Source organism: Nerophis lumbriciformis, linkage group LG26, assembly GCF_033978685.3.
Source record: "Nerophis lumbriciformis linkage group LG26, RoL_Nlum_v2.1, whole genome shotgun sequence".
Classification (NCBI taxonomy): domain Eukaryota; kingdom Metazoa; phylum Chordata; class Actinopteri; order Syngnathiformes; family Syngnathidae; genus Nerophis; species Nerophis lumbriciformis.
The window spans coordinates 32,106,317-32,132,739 of record NC_084573.2 but is presented as its reverse complement, the minus strand read 5'-3'; the positions used below and the strand labels follow the sequence as shown (position 1 = coordinate 32,132,739).

Below are 26,423 nucleotides of genomic sequence, written 5' to 3'. Positions count from 1 at the left end.
TTTCTGCATATTCGCCCACCAATACTAATTACAACCCAGATGAAAGGTAGTCTATGCTTATATATATATCAAGATAAATCATTGTATTTGTCTCAAATCATCAAACGTTAGCCTTTGACGTACAATGCGCAACCTGCCAACAATTTCACGTAAATGAGGCTGGCGAATGTTACGTTGTTTACGTAATATACGTCACTTCCGGTCCGTTCGGCGGGGTGGAGGACAAGAAAGGCGTTGAAGTGTCCTCACACTGGAACCAAAACCGTCACAATGGGCGATGTATCGCTGTATTTGACCGACACGTCCGTGGAGCAGGTATATTAACGTCACGCCTGTGTATATCCACACATACAATTATTATTAACGCCAACATTGGCTCGCTGGGTGTAGTTGTCGCTACGCTGTCAGTGCGTGTACAAAGATCGTGTATTCATGTGTGTGTGTGCAGCGTTCTCCCACCGGAAGTCCAAAAGCAAGCAGGGATTTTAGGACGTTGGAGCTGGGCGAGAACCAGAGAAATGTCCAAAGGGAGAAGACCCCTCGGAGGATCATCCATTTCTCCAGCGGGGAGACCATGGAGGAGTACAGCACTGACGAAGAGGAGGAGGAAGGGAAGGAGGCAGAGAGGAAAGACCTGCTCTCCTCCCCTGTTGATGCTGTGAGGGTAGGCAAGCTTTGTCTATCTACCCTGTCTATAAAATTGTGTTATTAATATGTATTTATTTTATCATTATTTTTATTATTATTATTATCAAATTATCCATATTATTATTCATATTATTATAATAATATTATTCATTATTATTATTACTTTATGTTCTTATTATTTGTGTGAATTGTCTGAATGACAAACCGCTTGTCATCATTACGTGAGCGATCTTTAACATGCTAAATACTAGCTAAAAACAAGTGCGCTAAAGGCACACCCTCAGGCACACCGCTCTCATGAAACATCACTCAATGATCGATTCAATGGCCTGATAATGCAAAGACCTGATGAATGAGAATATTCACATGCTAGCTACTAGAGATGCGCGGATAGGCAATTATTTCATCCGCAACCGCATCAGAAAGTCGTCAACCATCCGCCATCCACCCGATCTAACATTTGATCAGAACCGCATCCGCCCGCACCCGCCCGTTGTTATATATCTAATATAGACGATGCAAGGCATTAGTGAGGTTATAAAGCTTTTGCCTGTTAAAGAAAGGAGACTGATCCAATGCAGCACAGACATTCGCGTGCCACGCTGTCACGACCCAGATGCGCACCAGTGCGCAATCATATGGGAGCCGCGCTGAGCGCCCCTCCAAGCGCGTCTCGCTGCCGGCAACGGCTGGGTATGTGCCCGACGCTCCAGCGCCATCCATTTTCAGGGCTAGTTGATTCGGCAGGTGGGTTGTTACACACTCCTTAGCGGGTTCCGACTTCCATGGCCACCGTCCATCTCTTTTTTTTTTCTTCTTCTGTTGTGGCATATGCTGCAGGTGCCTGCTCGTTTTTCGTATGTGGGTAACAACATTTAACTATGCATATATATTTCCGAATTGGTTTAACTGCCACCCGCCTGAATCTATTTAAAATCTAATTTTTTTTTATTTCAACCGCCCGACCCGACCCGCGGATAAAATCTAATTTTTTTAAATTTCATCCGCCCGATCCGCGGATAATCCGCGGACTCCGCGGTTGTGCCCGCAAACCGCGCATCTCTACTAGCTACCCAATGTGACCTCCTTTTGAATAGCCATTGTCAACATATGTGTGACATTTTATTTGGACCTAATGGACACAGTAGTCGAGTCTGAAGAAGTTGTTGTTGTGTACTCCTGCTATTCCATGCTAATGATGAAAATGTAATAATTTACACACTGATCTAATCTGATGTGCCCAAGCCAGATACCTGCCATCTTTTCTTGGATGCTAGTCCATTAATGTCGGGGCTCAGGCTTTGAGCTGAGGCAACCTTCATTATCGAACGAAGGTGTTCCCACCCCCAAGCAGCAACTTCTCATGTCTTTTGTGTTGCAGTCCAAGATGACTTGGGGTCCGTACTTCTGGTTCCACATGTGGAGAGCTGCGTCTTCAACTATTTCAGGTTGGTTTACACCATGTGTAGGAGCCTAAATGCTCTTTAAGTTAATTTACATTTTATGGAAGGTGCTTTATGTTTATTCAGCCAAAATGGGACTAATTTACTTTATTTGCATGCTTAGAATAATTATTACATTTGTCTAAATAATTTGATGACTGTAACTGTTTAAATTGCATATATGGCGGAAGGATCTGTGTGGTAGGTTGGCTTTTGGACACAGTGCATTGTGGGTAATGGCAGTCAGGTGCGGGGGAATTGAGCCACACGGTTTTTTGACCTCTTTCTTACTTTTTCTTACTCTTACATTTTCTAACTCGTTCTTGCTGTAACAAACTCTCTTTATTTTGCCATTCATTTGTTCCCACATCGTTATTGTTTTACGTTTTTGAATGATTAAGTTCACAAGTAAACTATACAAAACGAAGAGGAGCGTCTGGAGTTTTGTTTGTTGTCGCCGCAGCAAGCGGAGCAGGAGAAAGTAGAGGAGCGTCAAGCTAAAGGCTTCATTAGGAATCTATATTTTAACAACTAAACAATCATACTTATTTACTAATACCACCACAACATTTGACAACCAAATAATTATACTTATTTAATAATACCACCTTAACATTTGACAACCAAACAACTATTCACCTATTTAATACCACCTTAACACCATGGGTGTCAAACTCTGGCCCGCGGGCCAAATTTGGCCCGCCGTGTAATTTCACTTGGCCCTTGAGGCGATATCAAATTAACACTAAAGCTGGCCAGTCGATTATATATTGCGGCGGTGCCGCGGTAACACCGCATTCACCGCTAATTCTAATACTTGCCAACCCTCCCGGGAGTCTTCCAAACTTCAGCACCTCTCCCGAAAATCATCACGTCTGCTTTTCAGCCAGTCCAACGAGTGCTGGCCCAGTCACATAACATGTGCGGCTTCTGCACGCACACACAATTGAATGCAACGCATACTTCATCAACAGCGATACAGGTCACACTGAGGGTAGCCGAATAAAAAAAACTTTAACACTGTTAGAAATATACGCCACACTGTGAATCCACACTAAACAAGAATGACAAACACATTTCGGGAGAACATCCGCACCGTAACACAACATAAACACAACAGAACAAATACCCAGAACCCTTCGCAGCACTAACTCTTCCGGGACGCTACAAGGTGTGTGTGTGTGTGGGGGTGGGAGGTTTGGTGGTAGCGGGGGTGTATTTTGTAGCGTCCCGGAAGAGTTAGTGCTGCAAAGGATTCTGGGTATTTGTTCTGTTGTGTTTATGTTGTGTTACGGTGCGGATGTTCTCCCGAAATGTGTTTGTCATTCTTGTTTGGTGTGGGTTCACAGTAGAGATGCGCGGTTTGCGGGCACAACCGCGGAGTCCGCGGATCGGGCGGATGAAATTAAAAGAAATTAGATTTTATCCGCGGGTCGGGTCGGGTCGGGTCGGGTGGTTCAAATTATTAAAAAAAATTAGATTTTAAATAGATTCAGGCGGGTGGCAGTTAAACCAATTGGGAAATATATATACATAGTTAAATGTTGTTACCCACATACGAAAAACGAGCAGGCACCTGCAGCATATGCCACAACAGAAGAAAAAAAAAAAGAGAGATGGACACTTTTACGGAGCGGAGAAGGGACGCCTCGCCGGGGTCCGGGACCGAGGCCCCTTCCCCCGAGAGGGCCCCACCGGGAGCCGTAGCTGAGGCGATCCGCGAGAAGGGCCCGACGCACGTCCAGGGTCACCACCGCGCCCACCGCACCGACACCCCACCTCGTCCGCCTTCGCCGCGGCCGGCGTCACGCGCAGCAGGTAAGCAGCTTACCTGCCCGCTCGTAACAGGGGTCACTCCGCGCGCTCCGCCCGCGCAGCTTACCTGCCCGCCACCCCTGTTGCCGGGGGTGCGTAACAGGGGTCACTCCGCGCGCAGTGCGCTCACGAAAGGGGTGGGGCTCACCCTGGTTGATATAGACAGCAGCTAGGACGGTGGCCATGGAAGTCGGAACCCGCTAAGGAGTGTGTAACAACCCACCTGCCGAATCAACTAGCCCTGAAAATGGATGGCGCTGGAGCGTCAGGCCCATATACCCGGCCGTCGCCGGTAGCGAGACGCGCTTGGAGGTGCGCTCAGCGCGGCTCCCATATGATTGCGCACTGGTGTGCGTCTGGGTCGTGACAGCGTGGCACGCGAATGTCTGTGCTGCATTGGATCAGTCTCCTTTCTTTAACAGGCAAAAGCTTTATAACCTCACTAATGCCTTGCATCGTCTATATTAGATATATAACAACGGGCGGGTGCGGGCGGATGCGGTTCTGATCAAATGTTAGATCGGGTGGATTGCGGATGGTTGACGACTTTCTGATGCGGTTGCGGATGAAATAATTGCCTATCCGCGCATCTCTAGTTCACAGTGTGGCGTATATTTCTAACAGTGTTAAAGTTTTTTTATACTGGCACCCTCAATGTAACCTGTATCGCTGTTGATGAAGTATGGATTGCATTCACTCGTGTGTGCGTACAGAAGCCGCACATATCTTGTGACTGGGTCTGAACGATGTTAGAATGGATGAAAAGCGGACGTGATGAAAGCTCGTAGAGTACGTTAAAGGCAGTGCATTTAAGGCACGCCCCCAAGACTGTGGTCCGGGTGGACGAGATATAATGACTGATGAACACCTTCGTTCGATAATGAAGGTTGCCTCAGCTCAAAGCCTGAGCCCCGACATTAATGAACTAGCATCCAAGAAAAGATGGCAGGTATCTGGCTTGGGCACATCAGATTAGATCAGTGTGTTGCAAACTGAGCAGTTTAAAGTCCTGAATGAACTTGTTATTTTTTTTTTTCAAATGTATTAGCCTGCGGAAAAAGTTAATGTTGATATTTACCTCGAAGGCTGCAAATAGAAAAGAGGAATTCAATTTTTATTTAAATTGTATTTGATATGCCATTGATATGTTTTAATTATTATTATTATTATTTGAAACTCGATTTTGCATGTCACTATAAAGTTATATAAGCCTTGCTTGTTCAATATTCAATGCAAAACTTGTTTGGGTCCTTATTAAAAGGTTAATTTGTTCAACCTTGGCCCGCGGCTTTGTTTAGTTTTAAATTTTGGCCCACTCTGTATTTGAGTTATTTTAAAAGGGACTTCTAATATAATTGACTTCACGCTTGCTTGTTCTTCATGAACAAATTAGCTCTGCAACGGTTAATTGATTAAATCAATTAGAAAAGAGCTTTGATTTGTATTCCTTGGCTTTGATTTATCGATCATGAGTGTAACTAATAAGCGTGTATAAAATCTGGACCTCTTAAAAGAAAGTTTTAAAAAAGTGGAATATAAGATAAGGTAATATATGTGAATCAAAGGTAACAGAATGTGAAAAAAAGGTAAATGGAAGGGAAATAGAAGGTTAAAAAAGGAAATAATAGTTAAAAGATGGTAATTAAAAAATTAAATAATGTTTAAAAAAAAAAGCCCAATAGAAGGCAAAACAAGGTAAATGTATGGTAAAAGTAGTAAATAAAAGGTCAAATTATGTAAATGAAAGGTAAAAGAACAGTAAACAAAGTAAATTAAAGGTAAAAGAAGTAAATTAAAAGTAAAGTAAGACAAATAATAAGTAAAATAAGTTAATAGAAGGTAAAAGTAGTAAATAAAAGGAAGATAGAAGGAATATAGAAGGTAAAATGGGTTAAATGAAAGGTAAATAAAAGGTAATAGAAGGTATCGCTAAATAAAAGGTAAAGTAAGTTAAATATAACAGAAAAGAATGTAAATAAAAAGTAAAAAAAAAACAAAAAAAACCATTAAATAGAAGGTGAATAAAAGGTCAATTAAGTTAAATAGAAGGTAAAGGAATGTAAGTAAAAGTTGGATAGAAAGTAAATAAAAGGTAGAAGAAAGTTAAAAAGAAGCTAAACGAAGGTAAGTAAAAGGTAAAAAACAAGTTGGGTGAATGAAAGGTATAATAAGTTAAATATAAGGTAAATTAAAGGTAAAAGAAGTGAAATATAATGTAAATAAAAAGTAAAAGAAGTTAAATATAAAGTAAATTAAAGGTAAATAAGTTAAATTAAAAGGTAAACAAAGTTAAATGGAATGTAACATTTGCTAAGTAAAAGGTAATAGAAGGTCAAATAAGTTACATAGAAGGTAAAGGAATGTAAGTAAAAGTTGGATAGAAAGTAAATAAAAGGTAGAAAAAAGTTTAAAAGAAGCTAAACGAAGGTAAGTAAAAGGTAAAAAACAAGTTGGGTGAATGAAAGGTATAATAAGTTAAATATAAGGTAAATTAAAGGTAAAAGAAGTGAAATACAATGTAAATAAAAAGTAAAAGAAGTTAAATATAAAGTAAATTAAAGGTAAATAAGTTAAATTAAAAGGTAAACAAAGTTAAATGGAATGTAACATTTGCTAAGTAAAAGGTAATAGAAGGTAAAATAAGCTACATGTAATTTAAAATAAGTTAAGTAAAAGGTAAAGTAAGGTAAATCGTAGGTAAGTAAAAGGTAAAAAGGAATATAGAAGCTAGCTAAAAGACAGTTATAGAAGGTAATGCAGGTGATGGCAGGTATAAAAATCCTAGTGTATTTCAACTATTTTCCCTAAAACACACATTGAGTCTATTAAGTGTGTTCTCACCCATTACTCGAATAATTGAATAAACTCTTCCATAGATTACTGGTTGACTAAAATAATCGATAGCTTCAGCCCTACAACCGTTGGGAATGCAACACAATATGAATGTGTGCTCACAAAGCGAGTGGTGGCAGCGTATGTGAGGTGTGCACTGATCAGCTGGAGCGAGCGAGAAAGAGAGAGAGCTTCCGGCTGTAATTCCGAGGCATGAGTTGGCTGTCAGTCATAACATATAAACAATTAGGTCAAATATTATCTGTAAATGACATGCAGGCGAGGGGGCGTACTAGAGATGCGCGGTTTGCGGGCACAACCACGGATTATCCGCGGATCGGGCGGATGAAATTTAAAAAAATTAGATTTTATCCGCGGGTCGGGTCGGGTCGCGTGGTTCAAATTATTAAAAAAAATTAGATTTTAAATAGATTCAGGCGGGTGGCAGTTAAACCAATTTGGAAATATATATACATAGTTAAATGTTGTTACCCACATACGAAAAACGAGCAGGCACCTGCAGCATATGCCACAACAGAAGAAAAAAAAAAAAAAGAGATGGACACTTTTACGGAGCGGAGAAGGGACGCCTCGCCGGGGTCCGGGACCGAGGCCCCTTCCCCCGAGAGGGCCCCACCGGGAGCCGTAGCTGAGGCGATCCGCGAGAAGGGCCCGACGCACGTCCAGGGTCACCACCGCGCCCACCGCACCGACACCCCGCCTTCGCCGCGGCCGGCGTCACGTACGCGCAGCAGGTAAGCAGCTTACCTGCCCGCCACCCCCGTGGCCGGGGGCTCGTAACAGGGGTCACTCCGCGCGCTCCGCCCGCGCAGCTTACCTGCCCGCCACACCTGTTGCCGGGGGCGCGTAACAGGGGTCACTCCGCGCGCAGTGCGCTCACGAAAGGGGTGGGGCTCACCCTGGTTGATATAGACAGCAGCTAGGACGGTGGCCATGGAAGTCGGAACCCGCTAAGGAGTGTGTAACAACCCACCTGCCGAATCAACTAGCCCTGAAAATGGATGGCGCTGGAGCGTCGGGCCCATATACCCGGCCGTCGCCGGCAGCGAGACGCGCTTGGAGGTGCGCTCAGCGCGGCTCCCATATGATTGCGCACTGGTGTGCGTCTGGGTCGTGACAGCGTGGCACGCGAATGTCTGTGCTGCATTGGATCAGTCTCCTTTCTTTAACAGGCAAAAGCTTTATAACCTCACTAATGCCTTGCATCGTCTATATTAGATATATAACAACGGGCGGGTGCGGGCGGATGCGGTTCTGATCAAATGTTAGATCGGGTGGATTGCGGATGGTTGACGACTTTCTGATGCGGTTGCGGATGAAATAATTGCCTATCTGCGCATCTCTAGGGCGTACATAACATGCTTATTGTTTTTTGATACAATGTCTACCACTTTACAGCTAAGCACAATTTCTGGTATATAATGGTATAAATCTGCTCATAAATAACAACAATTTTAAAGTATTTGCTAAATATAGCTAATGGACCATTCCTGCTACGTCTTATTCCCTGACAAAGCAGGCGCGTATGAGGTGTGTTGTGAAGCGAAGTTACGCCACATCTATTCTCATGTTGCGTTCACACACTTGCATTGTCATTTGTTAATGAGCGAGGGCCAACCGGAAGTCCGCATTTGTGACAGGCTTCCGCAAACAAAAAAATATATGAAAACACTGCAAAAACTAAAATCTATGTAAGATTAAATATCTCAAATAAGGGTGATATTTGCTTATTTTCTGTCTAATAAGATAATTCTTCTCACTAAGCAGATTTTATGTTAAGAGTGTTTTACTTGTTTTAAGGGTTTTGGTCCTAAATGATCTCAGTAAGATATTACAGCAGTGGTTTTTAACCTTGTTGGAGGTACCGAACCCCACCAGTTTCATATGCGCATTTACCGAACCCTTCTTTAGTGAAAAATAAAATGTTTTTTTTTTTCAAATTCAAGTCAAAGTTATATGTTTTTGGTAACACTTTAGTATGGGGAACATATTCTAAATAACAAAGACTTAATTTAGAGTTATTTGGTTAGGGTAGTTAAAAAGTTAAAAAGCTCCTCGGTGGCAAGGCCCCGGGGGTGGATGAGATCCGCCCGGAGTTCCTTAAGGCTCTGGATGCTGTGGGGCTGTCTTGGTTGACAAGACTCTGCAGCATCGCGTGGACATCGGGGGCGGTACCTCTGGATTGGCAGACCGGGGTGGTGGTTCCTCTCTTTAAGAAGGGGAACCGGAGGGTGTGTTCTAACTATCGTGGGATCACACTCCTCAGCCTTCCCGGTAAGGTCTATTCAGGTGTACTGGAGAGGAGGCTACGCCGGATAGTCGAACCTCGGATTCAGGAGGAACAATGTGGTTTTCGTCCTGGTCGTGGAACTGTGGACCAGCTCTATACTCTCGGCAGGGTCCTTGAGGGTGCATGGGAGTTTGCCCAACCAGTCTACATGTGTTTTGTGGACTTGGAGAAGGCATTCGACCGTGTCCCTCGGGAAGTCCTGTGGGGAGTGCTCAGAGAGTATGGGGTATCGGACTGTCTGATTTTGGCGGTCCGCTCCCTGTATGATCAGTGTCAGAGCTTGGTCCGCATTGCCGGCAGTAAGTCGGACACGTTTCCAGTGAGGGTTGGACTCCGCCAAGGCTGCCCTTTGTCACCGATTCTGTTCATAACTTTTATGGACAGAATTTCTAGGCGCAGTCAAGGCGTTGAGGGGATCTGGTTTGGTGGCTGCAGGATTAGGTCTCTGCTTTTTGCAGATGATGTGGTCCTGATGGCTTCTTCTGGCCAGGATCTTCAGCTCTCGCTGGATCGGTTCGCAGCCGAGTGTGAAGCGACTGGGATGAGAATCAGCACCTCCAAGTCCGAGTCCATGGTTCTCGCCCGGAAAAGGGTGGAATGCCATCTTCGGTTTGGGGAGGAGACCCTGCCCCAAGTGGAGGAGTTCAAGTACCTCGGAGTCTTGTTCACGAGTGAGGGAAGAGTGGATCGTGAGATCGACAGGCGGATCGGTGCGGCATCTTCAGTAATGCGGACGCTGTATCGATCCGTTGTGGTGAAGAAGGAGCTGAGCCGGAAGGCAAAGCTCTCAATTTACCGGTCAATCTACGTTCCCATCCTCACCTATGGTCATGAGCTTTGGGTTATGACCGAAAGGACAAGATCACGGGTACAAGCGGCCGAAATGAGTTTCCTCCGCCGGGTGGCAGGGCTCTCCCTTAGAGATAGGGTGAGAAGCTCTGTCATCCGGGGGGAGCTCAAAGTAAAGCCGCTGCTCCTCCACATCGAGAGGAGCCAGATGAGGTGGTTCGGGCATCTGGTCAGGATGCCTCCCGATCGCCTCCCTCGGGAGGTGTTTAGGGCACGTCCGACCGGTAGGAGGCCACGGGGAAGACCCAGAACACTTTGGGAAGACTATGTCTCCCGGCTGGCCTGGGAACACCTCGGGATCCCCCGGGAGGAGCTGGACGAAGTGGCTGGGGAGAGGGAAGTCTGGGCTTCCCTGCTTAGGCTGCTGCCCCCGCGACCCGACCTCGGATAAGCGGAAGAAGATGGATGGATGGATGGTTAGGGTTCGGGTCAGGGTTAGAGGGTTAGGGTTATAATAAGGCCATGCCGAATAAGGCATTAATAAGTACTTAATAATGACTAGTTAAGAGCCAATATGTTACTAATTTGCATGTTAATAAGTAACTAATTAATGGTGAATATGTTCCCCATACTAAAGTGTTACCATGTTTTCTTTTACTGGCGCACAAAATGAACCGTGCATGAACATCAATCACCTCTTTCAAACAACAAAACCAACACAGTGCATAAACTCACAACAAATTACACACCTGCAAATCAGTCAAATATTGCCGTATCCGTAATACGCCGACAGGGAGAAGTTTGTATTTACACGATGAGTCGGGTGTGTTTTAACCTCCGCCGAACCCCTGAGGCCGACCCTAGGGTTTGATCGAACCCAGGTTAAGAACCACTGTATTACAGCTTGTTGCTGAGATTTGATGACCTATATTGAGTAAAACATGCTTGAAACTAGAATATCAACTGTTGCAAAGCTGTGTCATCAACACCCACAAGTATAAAACTGTCATGTCTGTGTAATCATGTTTTGTCTTAGTCATGTTTTGTTTAGTTTCTGGCTTTTCACTCCCTTGTCTTGTCACCATAGTTACCTATTAGTTTCACCTGTCATGTCACGCACCTGTTTTGAGTCACGCACCTGTTGTTAATCATGTCTGTGTTATTTAAGCTTTTCATTTTCTGTTGTTCGTCCTGGAGTCATAGCCTTTCTCACCCTGCTATCCTCGCGTTTCAAGCCCTGTTCACGATCCCATGCCACAGTAAGTTTGTTTATTAAGCCACAGTTAGTGTTTTGTTTAATTGTTCATAGTTTCTGCCAATGTGCAAGTTTTGTGTTTTATAGTCTAGTTTTGTACCTCCGCCCCTGTGCGCGCTTTTTGTTTGATCCTTTCTTTGTAGTTATAGTGTTAAATAAATCATGTACCCACCTTCAAGCCATGTCCGATCCAAATTCTCTTGCATCTTGGGAAAACAAAAACTCCACAGTCCAAGTCATGACAAAAACTACTTTTTTTAAAGAAATAATTTCTTATTTCAAGCATGCAAAAAATAAATCATGACTTTGACACAATTGTGTCTCATAATTAAAACACATGACAGCCAAACGGACTTTGCTGTTTTATTTTTAATGAAACAATAGAAAATACGTACTCATACCTGCCAACTACTCCGGTTTTCCCGTAATTAGTACGGTTTTCATCAACCTATTCCGGGTTACGGTTGCAGTGATAAAAAATACGGATTGTCATTAATTAAAAAAAAATATTTAAAAAAAAGTTTTATTCACGAAATCGCGTAACAACAATGACAATCGACACTGCTTCCCGTAACTTCCTATCGAGCCATTCCGAATGCCATGCGCGAGGCTATTTATAGCACCGCTGCCAAGCACGAGGGACCAGTTGCCATTGTTTCCAAACGAGCGAACGATCATGGAATCAGCCGGAGAAAAATCGCATACGAGTCTTAAACCGAAAAGAAAACTGCAGTCATTCCGTGAAGAATATTCAAAAGCCTACCCGGGAATAATTATCCGTTCCAAAAAGGGTGAAAACTACGCGAATTGCACCTTGTGCAGACAAGATTTTTCGATCGGACACGGAGGAATTAGCGATGTAAAAGACCACGTTGGGACAAAAAAACACAAGTCTAATGCCGTTGTTAGCGATACAAGTGGAAAACTTTCAACGTTTTTCGTCGCCCAAACAGATTCTTTGGATGTGATAAATGCCGAAGTTTTATTTACGGAGGCAATAATTGAGCAAACAAAAAGGTAATGACACCAATGTTATCTATTGGAATTGTTTAGTACTGTTATACTGTCAAAAGTGTTTATACTATTTATGCTTTCAAGTCCAAGTTGAAGAAATCTTGTTAAATGTTGACAGCATAACTACCAAAATACAGAAGTATGTCCTTAATATTTTTGCAGTGCTATTTCTGTTGAAAAGTTAAAATGATTACATTAGAGATGTGATGTGCCACTTTTCAAGTGTCTGATGGCTTAAATTAATTTTCATGAATTTTTCATATTTTGAATTCTTTTGAAAGGCTTACAAAAAAACTACATTTGAATTGTAATTCCATGCTATTGACAGGACTATTAATTTTAATGAAGTTAGCTTACCATGTTTACAGTGTGATAATTGTGATAGAAATGTGAATTTTATGCACAGAATATTTTTTACAATTGAACAAGGCAGTAGATTATACAAGCTTGGACAGAAAGTTAATAATGACACCAATTTTTTTTTTTTATGGAATTGTTTAGTACTGTTTTACCATTTGTTTACTGTAAAAAGTGTTTATACTGTTTATACTTTCAATTAACAAATTGAAGTCTTGTGAAAGGTTGACAGGATAACTGGCATTAACTGTCAAAATAATTTCAAACTATTGAAGTTAGCTTACAGAATAAACATGTCAATCAACCCATATGATTTTTGCTGTAATATTTTTGTTTTGAAAAGTCACTGTGACTGATAGAAAAGTGATGGTTTTAGCAACATTTTAACCTGTCTGAATGCTAATAATCATTTTGCGTCGGGGGGCGAAGGAACCCCCCACCAGGACTTTGTCCTGGACTTACCGGGGCCTGCGGCCCTTGGACCCTGGCTACTAGGTTTTTCTGATTTCAAAAGTTGGCAGGTATGGAACGATCATGGAATCAGCCGGAGAAAAATCGCAAACGAGTCTTAAACCGAAAAGAAAACTGCAGTCATTCCGTGAAGAATATTCAAAAGCCTATCCGGGAATAATTATCCGTTCCAAAAAGGGTGAAAACTACGCGAATTGCACCTTGTGCAGACAAGATTTTTCGATCGGACACGGAGGAATTAGCGATGTAAAAGACCACGTTGGGACAAAAAAACACAAGAGTAATGCCGTTGCTAGCGATACAAGTGGAAAACTTTCAACGTTTTTCGTCGCCCAAACAGATTCTTTGGATGTGATAAATGCCGAAGTTTTATTTACGGAGGCAATAATTGAGCATGGACTTCCAATCGCACTGGCTGATCACATAGGACAGTTATTTCGGAAAATGTTTCCCGACTCGAAAATCGCCAAAAAATATGGATGTGGTCGAACCAAAACATCAAACATTATTCAGTGTCTTGGAACAGAATCCTCAAAAAGTATCGCCGATGTCATGAAGACGGAACCATTTAGCATGTCGACTGACGGCAGCACCGATTATGACGATGTAAAACTGTACCCCATTTGTTTTGAAAAGTCACTGTGACTGATATAAAAGTGATGGTTTTAGCAACATTTTAACCTGTCTGAATGCTAATAATCATTTTGCGTCGGGGGGCGAAGAACCCCCCACCAGGACTTTGTCCTGGACCTACCGGGGCCTGCGGCCCCTGGACCCTGGCTACTAGGTTTTTCTGATTTCAAAAGTTGGCAGGTATGCATACTCATATAGTAGTACAGTTGGCACAGTACAGTAAACTGACAGTTAATATTTAAACATTTGACATTTCAAACAATTTTAAACATAAATAGTTCATGCACATTCAGATAAATTCCTCAAAAATACAATTTAAAAAAATTTGGCCGGAGGCCGGGCTGTATATATGCGCGCTAATTGACTGAAAGAGCACGCACTTGGCGCGATGTCATGTTATCCATGGAAAAATGCATTTTTAGACAATATGATGTTGTCTGTCTATCTGTTGGCCCTGCGATGAGGTGGCGACTTGTCCAGGGTGTACCCCGCCTTCCGCCCGATTGTAGCTGAGATAGGCTCCAGCGCCCCCCGCGAGCCCAAAAGGGAATAAGCGGTAGAAAATGGATGGATGGATGCAGGCACGTGCACACATAGGGCCCTATGGGTGCTTGAGCCCCTGCCCTTTTTTGCCTCGTCTTAAAAAGTGCCCTCTGCCTGTGTGTGTGTTTTTTTTTTCTTTTTTTTTTTCTTTAAACAACATTAATAAATTCCTGTCAGGGATGTAAAAAAAAAACAAAAAAACAGCGGTACAAAAACTCCACGTTTTCTTGTAATACCGGGTTGTTTGAGCCTGTCGCTTCCGCCAGAAAAAGAGAGAGAGGGCGAGTGAGAGGAGAGAGAGCCAACTGCGCCCCTGAGGAAACGTGACAGTGGAGCAACTTGAACCTGTGAGTTATGGTCTAGTCGCCGTCCACTAATTCCGCATCTAATATGGGTAATATTTCAGAAAAACGCTGTATTATTCTATTATTCAATGTGTCAGCTTCTGTTTTTGCCGGACGTCGGAGCATGGCGCATCAATTGAGCACGGCACATCAATTCCGCACAGAGCAGAGCGGATCGTGCGGGACCGGAAGTAGTGTACAAAATACAAAATAAAACACCGGGTTAATTTTCCAAATAAAATGCACTGTGCCTAGTAATAAACCAGTGTTTTGTTGCTTTTCATGTCTTCCAAGACTATGATAATGTGAATTAACTCATTATGACAATTTGTTGACACAAAAGAAATGGCAATCACTTTTACCTACAAAGGACACACAGCTAAGTAGTTAGCTTCCCTCCATATTGTGTAAAGGACCAAAAAAAATGTCCTGCCCTTTTCTGACTTTGAGCCCCTGCCCCTCTATAATCATGTGCACGTCCCTGGATGGATGGATGATGGTTGCCTTGTTGCCTTTCCATTAAGAACAAAACATTAGTTTTTAGTATAAGTTTGCTGGTTTCAAGAAATGTAATGCCGAGCGCATATCAATATGTCAAGATAATGACACTAGCATTTACTTAATTTAAGAATATTTTTCAAAATATTGAGCAAAAACTTATTTTTTTCTACCAAGAAAAGTGCACTTTTTATTAGTGAGAATATACTTATTTTAAAGTATTTTGGGGTTCATTGAGGTTAGCTAATTTTACTTTTTTTTGGAATGTCTTGACAAGCCAAATTTTCTTGTTCTATTGGCAGATAATTTTGCTTAGTTGAAATAAAATACCCCTAATTTTTGTATTTTTTTTCTTGTTTTTGAACACCGACTTTTTGCAGTGTGTGTAGTGATGATACCGGAAAAGCAAGTACTGGTGTATTTTTTGCGTGTTTGTATCGAAGTATCGATACTTTTGGCGACCCGAGAACATTTGTTGCTGTGACAGCATTTCCGCCATACAAAAAGTAAAAAAATTAACAGGTAGAAATTGATTATTTTTTTCCACTGCTGTCGTTCCAGCCTGTGATTACCTCGGGGAGAGAATGGCCTCCTTCTTTGGGATTACATCAGCCAAGTATCAGTACGCCATCGATGAATACTACAGGACAAAGAAGGAGGTCAGTTCTGTGATGGATTCTTGTCAAGACGAACCGCTTTCACGCTTCCTCGTGTGTCAGAGGGAGGAGGAGAAGGAGGAAACCCGCCTGTCGGAAGAGGCTGAACGTGCCTTCGACCAGTCGCGTTCCCAGGAAGGAGACGGGCCAATCGTCGGGGCAGAACGTCCCGTTGCCCCGCCTCATGTGACCTACCAGATCCAAAACGAAAGCCAGGTATCTTCCGTCACCTTGGTCGTTCCTGCCATCGTCACGGCAACTTAGGCAAGGCCTGTATGTTTGTTTGGAAGGCGCATGTCTGCCATTTTAACAAGAACGATTACAACAAACGTGGCTCGCAGTGCCATTGTGTTGTGGTTACTTAATGGTTTCCACACGCAAACTGCATTTTGGGTCATTAAAGGGGAACATTATCACAATTTCAGAATGGTAAAAACCATTAAAAATCAGTTCCCAGTGGCTTATTTTATTTTTCAAAGTTTTTTTTCAAAATTTTACCCATCACGCAATATCCCTAAAAAAAAGCTTCAAAGTGCCTGATTTTAACCATCGTTATATACACCCGTCTATTTTCCTGTGACGTCACATAGTGATGCCGATACAAACAAACATGGCGGATAGAACAGCAAGATATAGCGACATTAGCTCGGATTCAGACTCGGATTTCAGCGGCTTAAGCGATTCAACAGATTACGCATGTATTGAAACGGATGGTTGTAGTGTGGAGGCAGGTAGCGAAGAAGAAACTGAAGCAATTGAGCCATATCAGTTTGAACCGTATGCAAGCGAAAACGACACGACAGCCAGCGACACGGGAGAAAGCGAGGACGAATTCGGCGATCGCCTTCTAACCAACGATTGGTATGTGTTTGTTTGGCATTAAAGGAAACTAACAACTATGAACTAGGTTTACAGCATATGAAATACATTTGGCAACAACATGCACTTTGAGAGTGCAGACAGCCCAGTTTTCATCAATTAATATATTCTGTAGACATACCCTCATCCGCTCTCTTTTCCTGGGGGTCTGGCGGCAGATTTCTTTGACTTTATCGTTGGAAATGCATCTGCTTTGAGTGTCGCAGGATATCCACACATTCTTGCCATCTCTGTCGTAGCATAGCTTTCGTCGGTAAAGTGTGCGGAACAAACGTCCAATTTCTTGCCACTTTCGCATCTTTGGGCCACTGGTGCAACTTGAATCCGTCCCTGTTCGTGTTGTTACACCCTCCGACAACACACCGACGAGGCACGATGTCTCCGAGGTACGGAAAACGGTCGAAAAAAACGGAAAATAACAGAGCTGATTTGACTCGGTGTTTGTAATGTGTTTGAGAAAATGGCGGTGTGACGTCATCGCTCCGAGAGCGAATAATAGAAAGGCGTTTAATTCGCCAAAATTCACCCATTTAGAGTTCGGAAATCGGTTTAAAAAAAATATGGTCTTTTTTCTGCAACATCAAGGTATATATTGACGCTTACATAGGTCTGGTGATAATGTTCCCCTTTTAAAATGGCCGTGACTCGATAATGTGCACTGTTATCCCAGCAGGCACAAGACGTTGATACGTGTATTATACGTACAAAACTGACTTTGAAACAACGTTGCAAAATAGTTGTTTTTGTAAACTAAGACAACATTGAGTTCTAGCGTTGGATCCGCATTGTTGGTCAAATCAACGTCACAATCTGACATTGAATAAACCTCGTCAAAAAGCATGTTGTTTCAACATTGTATTGGTGTTGTAGAATATTGGTTGGAAAATGACCAAAATTTCAACGGTCAAATCAACGTCAGAACCCAACATTGATTAAAGGTCGTCAAAAAGCATGTTGTTTCAATGTTGTATTAGTGTTTAAGAATATTGGTTGGAAAATGACCAATATTTCAATGGTCAAATCAATGTCAGAACCCAACATTGATTAAACGTCGCCAAAAAGCCTGTTGTTTCAATGTTATGTTTGAGTTGCTCAACGTCAGGACCTAATTCAACAAGTTCTCAACGTTGTTTTCATGTCTTGTGCATGCTGGGATCTCCTAAAGTGAGACATTTGTCTTGTTTTGTTTCCTCTTCAATGTGGTTGTGACTTTAAGGGCCTGATCTACCGAAGGTTTGCACGTACTAAAACACGTGGTGGCACGCAAAGCTGATCTACTAAGCTTGTGCGCCGAGGATGATCGGAATGTTTATCTTCATGTAAATTAGAGATGTCCGATATTATCGGCCGATAAATGCTTTAAAATGTAATATCGGAAATTATCGATATCGGTTTCAAAAAGTTAAATTTGTGACTTTTTAAAACGCCGCTGTACGGAGTGGTACACGGACGTAGGGAGAAGTACAGAGCAGTCATACTTGCCAACCCTCCCGATTTTCCCGGGAGATTTCCCCTGAATTTCAGTGCCCCACCCGAAAATCTCCCGGGGCAACCATTCTCCCGAATTCCACCCAGACAACAATATTGGGGGCGTGCATTAAAGGCACCGCATTTGCGTGCCGGCCCAATCACATATTATCTACTGCTTTTCACACACACAAGTCAATGCAATGCATACTTGGTCAATAGCCATACAGGTAACACTGAGGATGGCCGTATAAACAACTTTAACACTGATACAAATATGCGCCACACTGTGAACCCACACCAAACAAGAATGACAAACACATTTCGGGAGAACATCCGCACCGTAGTGCATCTGTCTCACAATACGAAGGTCCTGAGTAGTCTTGGGTTCAATCCCGGGCTCGGGATCTTTCTGTGTGGAGTTTGCATGTTTTCCCCGTGACTGCGTGGGTTCCCTCCGGGTACTCCGGCTTCCTCCCACCTCCAAAGACATGCACCTGGGGATAGGTTGATTGGCAACACTAAATTGGCCCTAGTGTGTGAATGTTGTCTGTCTATCTGTGTTGGCCCTGCGATGAGGTGGCGACTTGTCCAGGGTGTACACCGCCTTCCGCCCGATTGTAGCTGAGATAGGCTCCAGCGCCCCCCGCGACCCCGAAGGGAATAAGCGGTAGAAAATGGATGGATGGATGGATCCGCACCGTAACACAACATAAACACAACAGAACAAATACCCAGAAACCTTTGCAGCACTAACTCTTCCGGGACGCTACAATATACACCCCCGCTACCCTCTAGCCCCCCACCTCAAACCCGCCCACCTCAACCCCGCCCACCTCAACCTCCTCATGCTCTCTCAGGGAGAGCATGTCCCAAATTCCAAGCTGCTGTTTTGAGGCATGTTAAAAAAAAAAATGCACTTTGTGACTTCAATAATAAATATGGCAGTGCCATGTTGGCATTTTTTCCTATAACTTGAGTTGATTTATTTTGGAAAACCTTCTTACATTATTTAATGCATCCAGCGGGGCATCACAACAAAATTAGGCATAATAATGTGTTAATTCCACGACTGTATATATCGGTATCGGTTGATATCGGAATCGGTAATTAAGAGTTGGAGTATCGGATATCGGCAAAAAAGCCATTATCGGACATCTCTAATGTAAATGCATAATATGTTGATTACCTTAAGGCCCACAATGGAAGAGACGCAAATATAATCACTTACTACTCAGAGGGACGATAAATGGTATTAAGTAAAAAACTGACGGTTAGTATTACCGTTTGAAATTGAAATAATGGAAACGTGATTAATAACTGAAAACTCGCGGATAAACCTGGGCAATAAATTTAAATTTTTTGTTTGTAGACGATTCTAAAAATTTAAAAATTATATTTTTCTCCTCTAGCTGGGCACATTTCTTTCCCCAAGGGGCTTCCACGGCGTCCTCATTCTTCCTTATTTCCTTAGCGGACATTCACACGCACCTTTTAAAACATGGCTCATGCTAACGCAAACGTTTATTCCAAAATAATGACAAGTGCTGTCAGTGGTTGGGTTTTGCGGCAACAGGCGTGGAACAAATGACTGCACGCTGCAAAGTTTGTGTAAGAATGGCAGCAGCACAAGAAACTAATTCCAGCGTTTGAAACCGGAGCATCGAGCCAAGTAGGGAAAATGCAACTCTTTACAAAGCAAACAAGAACGAAACTACAAACAAACTCCCGCCAAAAAGCAACTTACTGTACCAAGTTACCACGTGTGATTAAAAATTGAGCGCGGTGGTAAAACAATTACTAAAGCGGTAGCACTGCGTGAACAGTGAAAAAGTCGTTTTTTTATTCCACCCAATAAAACTATAGAGAGCTCCCAATGCTGCAAGTAATTTATTCAAGACAAGATTTAAGTTTGTACTTTGTCGATCTTAAATGTTGGAGTTTTATTTGCGTGTATCGATATGCTACATTTTTGTTTCCCACAGTAAGCTCTATGTTGACTAATTTTATCAGATTACAACAATGCATATTTATCAACATATGAGCAAAAGTAAATATGCAAGAATTAGCTACAATAGCTAAATTCTATCTGTTGAGTTTTTTTTAAACGGGTGTACTGGAGAGGAGGCTACGCCGGATAGTCGAACCTCGGATTCAGGAGTAACAGTGTGGTTTTCGTCCTGGTCGTGGAACTGTGGACCAGCTCTATACTCTCGGCAGGGTCTTTGAGGGCGCATGGGAGTTTGCCCAACCAGTCTACATGTGTTTTGTGGACTTGGAGAAGGCATTCGACCGTGTCCCTCGGGAAGTCCTGTGGGGAGTGCTCAGCGAGTAAGGGGTATCGGACTGTCTGATTGTGGCAGTCCGCTCCCTGTATGCTCAGTGCCAGAGCTTGGTCCGCATTGCCGGCAGTAAGTCGGACACGTTTCCAGTGAGGGTTGGACTCCGCCAAGGCTGCCCTTTGTCACCGATTCTGTTCATAACTTTTATGGACAGAATTTCTAGGCGCAGTCAAGGCGTTGAGGGGATCTGGTTTGGTGGCTGCAGGATTAGGTCTCTGCTTTTTGCAGATGATGTGGTCCTGATGGCTTCATCTGGCCAGGATCTTCAGCTCTCGCTGGATCGGTTCGCAGCCGAGTGTGAAGCGACTGGGATGAGAATCAGCACCTCCAAGTCCGAGTCCATGGTTCTCGCCCGGAAAAGGGTGGAGTGCCATCTCCGGGTTGGGGAGGAGATCTTGCCCCAAGTGGAGGAGTTCAAGTACCTCGGAGTCTTGTTCACGAGTGAGGGAAGAGTGGATCATGAGATCGACAGGCGGATCGGTGCGGCGTCTTCAGTAATGCGGACGCTGTATCGATCCGTTGTGGTGAAGAAGGAGCTGAGCCGGAAGGCAAAGCTCTCAATTTACCGGTCGATCTACGTTCCCATCCTCACCTATGGTCATGAGCTTTGGGTTATGACCGAAAGGACAAGATCACGGGTACAAGCGGCCGAAATGAGTTTCCTCCGCCGGGTGGCGGGGCTCTCCCTTAGAGATAGGGTGAGAAGCTCTGCCATCCGGGGGGAGCTCAAAGTAAAGCCGCTGCTCCTCCACATCGAGAGGAGCCAGATGAGGTGGTTCGGGCATCTGGTCAGGATGCCACCCGAGCGCCTCCCTAGGGAGGTGTTTAGGGCACGTCCGACCGGTAGGAGGCCGCGGGGAAGACCCAGGACACGTTGGGAAATGTCTCCCGGCTGGCCTGGGAACGCCTCGGGGTCCCAAAGGAAGAGCTGGACGAAGTGGCTGGGGAGAGGGAAGTCTGGGCTTCCCTGCTTAGGCTGCTGCCCCCGCGACCCGACCTCGGATAAGCGGAAGAAGATGGATGGATGGATGGATTTACTACAAAGTCCAAATTTATATCTGTTTTAAAAAGAAACCCCTTTTATTAAAATATAATTTTGCTCAGAGTCAGATACAGTGTATGCTGTGCTATTTCTACCTACCGTACTAGTTTTTGATTAAAAAAAACAAAGCTCCTTTTAAATTATCTGCCTTTTTTATTAATTGTTTTCTTTAAAAAGTAGGGGGAAAATTATAACCGTAAATTTAATTTTTTTGTGAAAATATTGGATTCAGTCATTTAGCTTAAATGCTAACATGAAAACAAGAGACATTCCCTATTTAGACAGGAAATAGCCCAATCTAAACTTAAACAAACACATTACTGTTTGAGCAGCTAAGATGTTCAATTGTGTACATCAAACCTAGGAGCTTTGCTCTCTATGTACGAGACAGGGTTGTTATGGTGCGTTCAAGGACCGCTCGACAGAGTGGGACATAACGCCTGCCAGAAATAATAAATGATGAAATATTTTATTTAGGACGCATGTTTTATGTAAATAACAATTTAACTGCTACAGTACAAGCCAATATTGAAAACAATAAAATCTTAACCATTCAAAATAAGGACATAAGAAAAATGCACCATAGGTTCTGTTGTCTAGATAGAGTTTCTAAAAGCCCAGAGAAGTTGGGACTAGGGATGATGTTTGATAAGAAATTATCGAGTTCGAGCCCATTATCGAATCCTCTTATCGAACCGATTCCTTATTGATTCTCTTATCGAATCCAGATAGGTGTATATGGAAAAAAACACAATATTTGGTTTAACAAAAGCTCACTTTTATTTTATAAGAATAAAATAAAATGAATAAATAAATATTGATTGCTACCCCCCTAAAAAAATTAAATAAATACATATTGACTGTTGTTACCCAAAGTATATTAAATGGGATTTTTCAGAAAAACAAATATATACAGTAACACAAAAACAACCTGTCTCTGTGATCACTATATGTGTATAAATAATAATATAGTGTTAAATAAAATCAGTCCCTTGGGCACAAAACTGAAAATAATACAACTCTCCAAAAAGTGCACTTCTGCTGCTATTGGAACATACCAACTACACACACTATGACACCAAGAACGCCATAGTCATCAATCAACAATTCTTCTTCCAAAAAATTAGCATGTCTGCTTTTTAGCTCAGTCATTAGACTGAGCTACGTCATTTCCTGTGATGTCCCAAAGGACATTTCCTGTGAGACGGGATTCGTTCCCAGGGATTCGAATAAAGAACCAACTCTTTTTCTTAACTACAGTGGCCTCGATAACGGGAACCGGTTCTCAAAAAGGGATTCGAGTCCATGGAATCGGTTATTTTCTTATCGAACGGTTCTTTTCTTATCGAACAACCGGGAGAACCGGTTTCGAACATCATCCCTAGTTGGGACAGATGAATAATTGTGTAAAACGTCACATGGATGAGTTTGTGTCTCTGTAGTGATAGCCGGTAGTACACACAATAAACACAACAAACAGTCTTAGTAAATCACCCGGCAACACGCCCACTCGTCGTACACAGTTGTATAGTTTTGCACACACCATTTAGTAGATCAGGCCCTCAGTGTCCTATTTAGACGTAAGACTTCACCGGTGTTTGTGTCACGCCAAAACAGTGACTGGAGCAGCCTTCCAGAAGTTGCAAGTCAAAATGAGCTCTTGTGTGCCTTTTACTAGACTGTGCCTGGATCAGCACTTCAGCCAAGGCAGCGTTACGCACAGTAAATGTACAGTACAGTAAATGTTCAGTACGGTAAATGTACAGTACAGTAAGACACATGTTACTCAACCGGGCGAGATATATTTATTGTCTTTTTATTTTACACTAAATCTGTGTGGTAGCACTGCCATTTCCTCTCCAGTTATTGTCAAAATGTGTACACTGGAAATGACTGGCTATGATTTCCTGATAAACACATGCACTAAATTCCGCTACTTTTTTCCTACGCTTTGCACCTCTGCGGCTTGTAAAACGGTGCGGCTAAAATACAAAAAACCAAGCAATGACACTGAAAAGGTTTGTTATTGTTTGTGCAATGGTGCCATTTTATGGACCAGTTCGCTCACTGCAGGTGCTGCATCGCCCTTCTGTTTAGACTGAGCTTTCGACCGGAAGCAGAAGTGCCGTTCCATCTTCTAGCCGTTCATAGTGGGTCTACTCGTACGGATTCTTCATTCGTCACTCCAAGCAACGTTTCTAAGTTTTACAATATAACTAAAACAATTCTTACTTACTAACCGTCCCATGTGTGTAGGAGTGTTTTCATGCATATTTGTCCGTGCTATCATAATGTAATAAAGCTGGTGTTGTTAGCATTAGCTAATATGCTAACATGTTTACGAGTGCCTGTGTTAATATTATTAACTTACAATGGCATTCTTTTTGTATTGTTTCAATTTCTATATTGCTGTGTTACAGGCACCGTTTGGAAACAATTAAGGTATGTAAATAAACATTTACAAAATGTTTATTTAATCAACATTTGCATTTATTTATTAAACACATCACATTATATTATGTCTTCCCGTTTTTGACAGCAATTCGTTTTTTTCACAGATTTAGTTTTCCACAAAAAAATAATAATAATCGGAACTTTTGTATACCGTATTTTCTGGACTATAGAACACACCGGTAAATAAGCTGCACCCACTATAATTTGGAATTTTTTTTCCATATATTAGCCGCACTGGACTATAAGCTGCAGATGCTATATTAACGTTGTGAAATGAGTTATTTACACATAAATATTCTGTAAATGTTTATTTACATGCCTTAATTATTTCCAAAAGGTGTCTGTAACACGGCAGTAAAACGGCTGATCAAACAAAACAGAAGTCATCGTCATGGACCCACTAGCTCTATAATCAGCAGATTTAATAACGCCACGGTGACGTTTTGGTAAATTTACTGAGGAATTTGTGAAACTGAAACAATACAAAAAGAATGCCATTGTAAGTTGCTAACACTAACACAGACACTCGTAAATGTGTTAGCATATTAGCTCATGCTTACGACGCTAGCTTCATTACACTGCAATGGCACATACAAATATGCATGAAAACACTCCTACAGACATCACACATGGGACGGTTTAGTATGTAAGAATTGTTTTAGTTATATTGTAAAACTTACAAACGTTGCTTGTAGTGATTAATGAAGAATCCATACGTGTAGAAACGTTACGGACGACTCGAAGACGGAACGGCACTGGCGCTTCCGGTTCAAAGCTTTAAACAGCAGGAAACACTGTAGGCATTCACCCAGCAGCACCTGCAGAGCGCAAACTCGCCCAAAAGATGGCGCCATAGCGCAAACAATAACACCATTTCAGTGTCTTTGCATGTGTTTTGCACATTATCTTTACATAAAGAACAAATGGCATCAAAAATGTTGTAAAAGATCCCACAATTGTTTTTATTTTCACTTACATTACAAAATAATTCCAAATCCTGTTTTTTTAGTCATCATTTAATTATTGTATTTAATATTTATTATATAATATATTTATTTAAAATGTACTGTATTTATATGTCTGTGTACAGTGTGTGTGTTTAGGTATACAAGTTGACTTACACAGCAGTCCAGGACAGTGATTCTCAAACTGTGCCACCAGGCTCCATCTAGTGGTACGCCAAAGAATCGTGTAATTAAATACTCAAACACAGTGTTACTGTTCAAATTGTGTGTAATGTAGTGACAAATAAAAAAAAACCTCTGCCTTGTTTTTAATGAAAATGTAGGCCTACTGCGCTACTGCATTTTAATGTTGGTCATTAGGGTGGTACTTGGAGAGCCAAGTGTTTTCTGAGGTGGTCCTTGGTGAAATACGTTTGAGAACCACTTGTCGAGGAACAGAAATTGTCGGGCCCACCTGTACTGTACCGCATGTTTAATAAGACATACCGTATTTTTCCGACTATAAGTCGCACCGGCCGAAAATGCATAATAAAGAAGGAAAAAAACATATATAAGTCGCATTTTTTGGGGAAATTTATTTGATAAAACCCAACACCAAGAATAGACATTTGAGAGGCAATTTAAAATAAATAAAAGAATAATGAGCAACAGGCTGAATAAGTGTACGTTATATGAGGCATAAATAACCAACTGAGAACGTGCCTGGTATGTTAACGTAACATATTATGGTAAGAGTCATTCAAATAACTATAACATATAGAACATGCTATACGTTTACCAAACAATCTGTCACTCCTAATCGCTAAATCCCATAAAATCTTATACGTCTAGTCCAGGGGTCGGCAACCCAAAATGTTGAAAGAGCCATATTGGACCAAAAATACAAAAACAAATCTGTCTGGAGCCGCGAAAAATTAAAAGCCATATTACATACAGATAGTGTGTCATGAGATATAAATTGAATTAAGAGGACTTAAAAGAAACTAAATGACCTCAAATATAACTACAAACGAGGCATAATGATGCAATATGTACATATAGCTAGCCTAGTGGCCTAGTGGTTAGAGTGTCCGCCCTGAGATCGGTAGGTTGTGAGTTCAAACCCTGGCCGAGTCATACCAAAGACTATAAAAATGGGACCCATTACCTCCCTGCTTGGCACTCAGTATCAAGGGTTGGAATTGGGGGTTAAATCACCAAAAATGATTCCCGGGCGCGGCACCGCTGCTGCCCACTGCTCCCCTCACCTCCCAGGGGGTGATCAAGGGGATGGGTCAAATGCAGAGGACAAATTTCACCACACCTAGTGTGTGTGTGTGACAATCATTGGGACTTTAACTTAACTTTAAATAGCATGTTAACATCAATTAGCTTGCAGTCATGCAGTGACCAAATATGTCTGATTAGCACTCCACACAAGTCAATAACATCAACAGAACTCACCTTTGTGCATTCATGCACAACCTTAAAAGTTTGGTGGACAACATGAGACAGAAAAAGAAGTGGCATAAAACACGTCCTAGAAAGTCGGAGAAAGTTATACACGTAAACAAACTACGGTGAGTTCAAGGACCGCCATAATTAGTAGGACAAAACGGCGCTCGCCAAATACTCGAATCAGTGAAGCATGTTTAATATAAACAGTGTGCTTTATAACAATTAGGGA

General features: G+C 42.3%; 1 protein-coding gene across 3 annotated transcripts; it reads left to right on the top strand.

Annotated features, from left to right (window-relative positions):
- Positions 1 to 213: 213 nt before the first annotated feature.
- Positions 214 to 26,279, top strand: LOC133623702 (protein FAM177A1-like). 3 transcript variants are annotated; one of them, XM_061987011.1, is made up of 6 exons: positions 214 to 315; positions 449 to 664; positions 2,030 to 2,096; positions 15,514 to 15,611; positions 15,672 to 15,824; positions 23,759 to 26,279. In XM_061987011.1, exons 1-6 carry the CDS (start codon positions 271 to 273, stop codon positions 23,777 to 23,779), a joined length of 600 nt encoding a protein of 199 aa, XP_061842995.1. In that variant the 5' UTR covers positions 214 to 270; the 3' UTR covers positions 23,780 to 26,279. The 3 variants fall into 3 exon arrangements, with proteins under 3 accessions (XP_061842995.1, XP_061842996.1, XP_061842994.1); XM_061987012.1 differs by lacking the exon at positions 23,759 to 26,279 and adding an exon at positions 22,956 to 23,477; XM_061987010.2 differs by lacking the exon at positions 23,759 to 26,279 and having other exon boundaries at positions 15,672 to 15,872.
- The last annotated feature ends 144 nt before the right edge of the window (positions 26,280 to 26,423 follow it).